The sequence below is a fragment of the Misgurnus anguillicaudatus genome, chromosome 21 (assembly GCF_027580225.2).
Source record: "Misgurnus anguillicaudatus chromosome 21, ASM2758022v2, whole genome shotgun sequence".
Lineage (NCBI taxonomy): Eukaryota > Metazoa > Chordata > Actinopteri > Cypriniformes > Cobitidae > Misgurnus > Misgurnus anguillicaudatus.
The window spans coordinates 34,812,499-34,820,318 of record NC_073357.2 but is presented as its reverse complement, the minus strand read 5'-3'; the positions used below and the strand labels follow the sequence as shown (position 1 = coordinate 34,820,318).

The 7,820-nt window shown below is 39.0% G+C and overlaps 1 protein-coding gene across 1 annotated transcript in view; it reads left to right on the top strand.

Annotated features, from left to right (window-relative positions):
- Nucleotides 1-941: 941 nt before the first annotated feature.
- smad3a (SMAD family member 3a) overlaps nucleotides 942-7,820 on the top strand; it is a 44,895-nt gene continuing 38,016 nt past the window's right edge. The window contains exon 1 of the mRNA XM_055204416.2: nucleotides 942-1,383. Within this exon, the coding sequence (XP_055060391.1) occupies nucleotides 1,181-1,383 (203 nt within the window). The 5' untranslated portion in view covers nucleotides 942-1,180. The remainder of the gene's footprint in view (nucleotides 1,384-7,820) is intronic.

Sequence of the window (7,820 nt, the reverse complement as noted above, 5' to 3'; positions counted from 1 at the left end):
GTGTACTTGCATGCTGTTGTCATGGGGAGGCAGGGCTCCTGCATGCTCAGCATTGTCTTTCATCTCCACTCCCTCACTAAAAAAAGCAATGCATGTCCAGTATCAGATTAATTAAACCCTGTACACTCAGTTCAGTGGGATATCCCCCTCATCCACTTGGTTCTAAATGAGGCAGAAGGTAATTTTGGGGGGTGGGGGAGACAGAGGGAGCAAAAGAGAACCTGACCCTTCTCTGCTGAGAATTTAACTAATTGATTTTACAGAGTTTGTAAAGGATAAGCAAGGATTTGAATAAGTGACTTGTTTCCTGTTTATCACTTTCTATTAGTAGTGATTGAGCTGATTTTATGAGTGTTGCACAATAGCACAGGAAGTGAAGCAAAGTTCAGTAAATTTAGTTTGGAAAAATCTTTACTCTTTAATCTATAGTACAAATAAATGTTTACATACTGGTATATGGATTATTTAACCTCATTTATTTACTTACACAATATTTGCACCATTATACCTTGTTTTTAACGCATTTCACCTCTTTTACAAGAATAAACTTGTGTTATTTCTAAATGCTTGTTATTGCTGGTAATGATACATTTGTTTTACAAAAAAAGTGATTTACACAATAAACAACCTGGAAAGGCACGTGTGAATATTTTAGTCACAGTTTTAGACCGATATTTGCATTAAAGGCAGAGTCCTCACCATACGTCACAGAAAGCCGCAGCACACAGGGAGTGCAGCGGATGTCTTTAAACTTGAGCAAACCTTACTTTTTATCATTGAAACTGTGGTTGAGCAAACACGTACGCTATAATACTGACAGAAAATGTATTCAAAGCTCCGATTAAGTATATATGTTTTTCATCGGAGAGCGTGTTGTCCAAGACAGGATGTAAGGAACTATGTTTTTGTGCGGAGTGATATGATCGGCCTGTTATGTGGTATGTGGCTGGCGCGCACTCTGCACGACGATCTCGGGAGACAGACGGAGCTGAGTGCTGAACTTGAGACCGTGCCCCAGTCACGTCTCAAGTCCTTCACACTTTCCTTATTTATTATCGATCTCTAAAGCATTTCTCCTGGTTTTACAGCTTCGGATTACGTTGACGATTAAAAGTGTCCCAGATTTCTCTCGAGTTGCGTGAGAGACTGCGCAATAGAGGAACGTTAAACTGAATCCAGCATGTCAATTTTACCGTTCACTCCGCCGATCGTGAAGAGGCTGTTGGGCTGGAAGAAGGGAGAGCAGAACGGACAGGAGGAGAAATGGTGCGAAAAGGCCGTCAAGAGTCTGGTAAAGAAGCTGAAGAAGACGGGACAGCTGGACGAGCTGGAGAAAGCCATCACAACTCAGAGTGTCAACACCAAGTGTATCACCATACCGCGGTGAGTGCAGTTAAAACATCCCGTCATTCAAACACCCAATACTCGACTTTACCAATAGAAACATCGGTGTGTGGTGATGTATAAGTGTTTAACTATCGTGTTTTGAGCAGAAGGAACCAGAAAAAGATAAACGGATCTTAAATTTAAGGGAAAACATCTTTAGACCCCACCGTGAAGTTAAAGAGCCCCTATTCAAAAAAGCAACTTAGAGCTAGTGTCTGATTTCAAACCATCTACATTCATACGAGGAAAAAAGCATTTACATTTTTATCATCGTAGTTTTATAAATTGCCAAATTCTGACACTTTTGTTAAATTATGCCAACTTTATACAATCCTTCGTTTTTATATATCCACATTGCATTTCCATTTACTGTCTAATGATGAGGTTATATAACACGACCTTAATCTGGGAAGCGCTGTATCTGGGGTAAACAGTGTTTATAATGTAGATGGTGGTTATTAAAGGCGCAAGATGTGCAGAGATGTTATTCTTCATAAGTGTATTGCTGGCACTGTGATGGAGGTTGTTGTTTTAAGTTGTTTTCACTCAGTTTTGCAATGACTGGTTAATCTTGTTATGTCACAGTCTGATGCTTGCCAACTGCTTACAGTCCTGCTCACACAAGCCACATGAAAGCATGTTAGGTCCTCAAGTGATGTAGTCCTAATACTGGGCAGCACTTCTATAGATTATATTCTTTGATCATAAACCCAAGTGATGCAAATGCTTCTATACACCGGTGCATCTATTAAAGAGCACCACTTATCTGATTCACGATTTTACATTTACTTTGGTGTGTAAGTGTGTATTAGTACATGTTAACAGTGTGCAAAAGGTACATATCCCACAGTAAAGGATGACGCGAGTTTATCATCTTCAACATAAATCTCTTTTCTTGACTACAAGAAGTATACGGATTGTAGGCAACAGTTTAAAGTAGTAAAGACCGACATTATCATAATTCCTCCCGCTTCGGACTCACAGCCTGCAAGTTAACTCCTGTTAGCAATCAAATCTTTCAAACATGGTAAGGAGCGTCACGTTTCCGGCTGACGTCAGAGGTATTCAGACCAATCACAACATACAGATTAGCTGGCCAATCAGGGGCAGTTTTGTTTAAAATCTATGCGTTATAGGAAGAAAGGGAATATGGAACTACAAAAATGTACAGTATGTGGAAAATAATGTATTTTTTTAACAATAAACCACGCGAACACATTGTATTATACCACATAAGCAAAATAACGTTGTTTTTAGCAACTAAATAGGTGCTCTTTAAATATATATATCTTTAATATCTACAATCTCTTAATTTTGACATATTCACCATTGTGCCTGCCTGCTTCTTGTTTTTGTAGTTTGTGTGTGTGTTTGGGAAGTTTTAAATGAGCTTTTGCTCTAAGACGTAAAAAGTATTGTAAATGTTGCTTTTCTCAACACAGTGTACACATACAGGTTAAATAAGAGCTATCTTTAGATTGCAGGCAAGCAAGAAATGCACTTTTATTAAGTTATGGTTGATGTATCAGCCAGGCCGGTGTTTTCCAAATCTACCAACATATCCACAATAAACATGCACAATAATACATTTCTGTTAACATTTTTTATATAATGATTTATATGACAAATGCTTAGCCATATCAAGGGACCGTATTTGGATTGCAAATTAACAAGTTCAGTTATACAATCTGACCACTCTTTAATAATCAGCTTTATAATTATAGGTGGTACAGCCATAGGTGAGGATCAAGTCACCAGAATTAGCTGAAAAACCTCACGAGGGAGTTTTTTTACATGTTCCTTTCTTGTGTAATGTCATTGTTTAACACATTTAGGTTCCTTGACTAAATTAACCATGTTTACTAAATTTGGTTAGAATAGGCTTAATTACAAACTAGAAGATGCCTAACAGTTGCATAACTTACGTTTTATAGTTTTATAAATAGTTGTTTGGAGTATTCCTTCCCGAGTTTGAAGTTGGCATAATTGTGTGGTGTTGGTGGGCTGAGCAGCTGCAGCCCAAGCCTGAAGTGCTGTTATGATGGTTGTTGTTTCCAAACAACAGATATCTCGGTGAAAACAAGGCTTCCAGCCAGAAACCGGCCTGAGTCACCCTGAAGTGAAAAAGGGAGAATATTTAAGCCTGTGGCTTCGTGGTTTGACCCACTGGTGCTTTTGAGGTAGAGCACTTTGGTAAAAGGAACCATATTATGTGGAGACCACAACTTCTGGGTTCTGTGTAGAGCATACACTTCTTGTTTACCTTGTTTTAGTTTGGTTTTAGACACCAAAAACCTGTTCACCCAGCTACGTTTATCTAACGAGTGGCACTTAATGGAACTGTTTAATTGTTTTAAAGTGGTGTACTTAATATTTATATTATGCAGTGACCGTGAATGAAAGTAACTAGTAGGCATCGGCGATCTGACGATTTTATATTTTGAATCGATCTAAGCAAAAGTTTGTCAGGTTTTAATTGCCATTGTGACGACTGGCTCTTTAATGCAATTAATAAGGCAATATGGGCATGTTTTAGCCTGGATCTTAAAATTATAAAGAAAATCGTAATTCAGATCGTGGACCGTGTTCGGGATTCGGGTGTTTTTTTTAGGAGGATGTCCCACCCCTAGTACCCAGTAACTGAAAACTGAATCATTGGACATAAGGTCACAAATAAAGGGGCTGCAGGCTGTGTTGCATTCACAATATATTATGGCCTTGTCTACCTTATATTTTAATTGAAGACTGTCAGTACCAGAGGAGCAGTTTAAAGGGACACTTCACCCATTTGCATTAAGCTTTGTGTAGTTAGAACCCCAGTCATGTTTTTAAATGGTTGTGCATCATTTCTTCAGTTGCTGCTGAGACAGGAGAAATACAGATTTCAGTGTTGCACTTCCTTCTTTCAATGATGTAAAAATCATAATTTTGCATCATTGAAAGAAGGAAGTCCAAAATTTTTGTTGAGGGGGTGAGACTACAAACACCCCTTTTCTAGGTCAAATATGCACCAAATTCAAAATGTATGTTACATTTTGACTACAAATATGACACACTTTCAATAAAGATTAATGTTTCTATGGGTGAAATGCTCCTTTATTTCAAATGAGCAGTTTTAGTCCAGGTCTCTATATTTAGCCATGTCTGAAAAGAGTAGCCTTCACATCTGTAAGCCTAAAGACAAGTGTAAACAGGGTGTGAAACCTTTTTAGCTTATCAACTTTGACCACATTCAGAGGTAGTTGAAAACGCATTTTACCGGATTGCTTTTGTGGTGTAGATGCGTATGTGGTCGAATGTGTTCATGCTCCCACCTAAGACCGCCTGCTCCCCGCCTATTTATCTAATGTGATGTTCCGAGATTTTACATTAGACATTTCAACATGCAGCATTTTCACCTTGGGTCTGCATTATTTTCTAATAATTCAACGGCCTCATCGTCAGTTATTCCTTACTTGGATAAACAGCCCCTGTGAGACAACTCTCACTTTGCTGCAAGATCCAGGGTCTTCATTGCTGCTTGCTTTTAGACTCATTCACTTTAACGCGCTTCAGGCCACACAATCCTCTCCTGCCCTCACACGCCACTAACACTGGAAGCCTGTCCCAGCCTGCTGGATATGACAGACAGGGAGAGAGTTTTAAAGAGGAAAATCGGTGGAAACCATGTGATGGTAAGAGTGGAGTTCAAAAGACAAAATGGAAAAGAAGAGATAGAAGATGGATTAATGTTGTCCAAGACAGGATACAAAAAATGTAGTTTACCAGAGTCACACTTCCTTCTCCTGACTCAGGCCTGCCATACACCTGTTGAAGACCCATTAGAGTCTCCTTATAGACTTCCTGAGAGGATGTCTGCTCTATATAGTGTGTGTATCTGCAGCACGTCTGTGTTGTGAGATGTCTGCAATATCTCACCCCACAGTCTTTGTTTGCATTTAATCTCTCTTCACAATGACTTCAAAGGCATATGAACTGTGAATAAGACCTGTGGTCTATTGTGTGGGTGCGTTCAACCAATTTTCCAAACAAGTCTGTTATCAGCAAAAAGATATGTGCCGTGGCGATAGAGTTTATTGTTTTTAAAACTGAAAGCGCCTGTGCCTCGAAGAGATGTCTGGCCTTACGTCTGACATCTTGAAACTCTATACAGTATATAGTGATTCAAAGATGCTTTTAATAAGCCAAACAGACGGATGTCATTGGCTTGTTACTGATGTGCCGAGGGTTGTTTTGTTTCGACCGGGGTAATGCCTTCAAAGTGCCGCACGTCTGAAGAAAGCGAATCTGTCTGATGATTCACAGTTATTGTGTGACGGCTGATGGTAGGAGTGAAAGACTGCCTGACAGGATTTCACAACGCTTTGAAATGTTGTCAGAAACTGACAGCAAAGACACTTTGTTATCATTGTGACAGACACCACTGGCCTCAGAATTGTCATAGTCTTTTAACAGATGCTTTTCCAAAGTCCAAAGTGACTTATGTTACATTGAAAGTCCAGGAGCAGCCTGGGGATAGGTCTGTTTGTTTAGGGCCATAATGGTGATTGTTCATAGTGAGGGATGTCTGCTATTTTTTTTTAAATCTTCTTGTCGCTTTATTGGCGTAGTAGTCGACTGACCGTTCTTAAAAGAATAGCTCACCCCAAAATGTAATTTTCCTCACGATTTACTCATTCCCGTGCCATTCCAGATGAAACATTTTATCTTCATTTTGCCCTTATATATGGGGCACGCTCCCAGGTGACGACGCTCCAAAAACACAAACATCCATTATTAATGTAAACCAAATCACTTTAGTGGATTAATATATTTGTAAGGAATGATTGACGATGGGCCATTGAATTTATTCGAAAATAAACATCGCTCTGGTTGTTACATTAAGACATTTGACAGGTCAGGTGTGCGTTTACCAAAAAGTAATGCGTACCCATGGAACATTTCTCAACCAATCAGAATAAAGCATTCAACAGCTCTGTGGTATAAAAAATTATATATATATTAGGGCTGTGATGATTGTGAAGTGCAACTGTGGTGAAGTACGACCCGCACTGGTAAAGTATGTTTGCATGTTACAAACCAAGAAAAATATAAAGTACAATCTTGCCCAGTTCGTGTGAACGCAAACGGCCAGCAGACTGCGCAATTTGCAAGAGGAGGCAACTGATATCAGTGATGACCCGCTGGCTTGGGGGCGAAACAATAAGATATTTTCTCTGTCACTCAAGGTTGTAAAAAAGTATCAATCTGCACCACTAGTACACCATCAGAACTAGGGATGTCAATTTATGCATTTTCCCATTTTTGATGATCGTTTAAATGAACAATCAATCCATCAAATAATTGTTATCTGTAATAACGTTATTGCAATAACAGCAGTGGCATATAGCCAATGACATGAAAGTGTGCGTAAAAACACCAGAAATGAAAAGATTTTACTTTGTCTAAATAACATGCTGGTGGGATTGTAAAATAAGTCAATGTAGTTAGTGTTTTGATAAAATCATCAATTTAAACTCGTAATGAAATATGACTAATAAACACAGTATAACTCGGCCTCATAACGGGCACTCCGCCCAGTCACACAAAAGTTTGTGCCTCCATGACAAAATAAAAGTTTCATTATCATCAAGTGTTATTTTTCTAGTTGTTCACCTCACTTTTTGAGTCGTTGATACACTGTTTGTTGTAATTTTATATCCAAGAAGCACACAAAGGGCACTTTTCCAGTTGTCACCTCAGCTTAGACCTGCGGCATACTTTCAGCATAGATGCTTATATTATGAAGATTTCAACCTTCCATTAGGAAACCCGCAACAGTGTTTAGCCAGTCAATAATGATGATCAATGATATATGTTGCGGGCGTTCAGAGTGTAACGTAAGTTTCTTTGCCAGAATTTAAGTTTACATTTTAATCTGTTCATTAAAAACGGCTTCTGGTCTCCTTCCCTGTGTATAGCAGCATTGCTATGCTAATCATGCAGGCTTCCCTGAAGAGGGTCTTTGCTTTCAGTATCCTAACCATATTTGCATTTTCTGTATCAGACCCTAACAGTATTAGGGGCTGTTTACACTTGGTATTAAGATGTGTTTTCATTGATCGGATCACAAGTGGACAAGAGAGACACATAACATTTACACCTGGTATTTAAATCCGTCTCTTTTGTCCACTTTCTACCGCTTCTGTCCTGAATACTGTGAGGGGGCGGTCTGTCGAGGTGGGCGAGTCTCTTTGCTGTCATTCAAACACAAGCAGGAGTAATTATGAGTTTATATGGACGCAAACTAATATTATGTCGGAGTCCACTGCTTGTTTAGCAAATAAACATGCTGCACAGTGTTTTGTACATGTATATGTTAGAGCTTTTTCTGAATTTTCAGCGCAATTGATGAAATAGGATCGCGCAACTTTCACGCGCTTTCAAAACGAAAC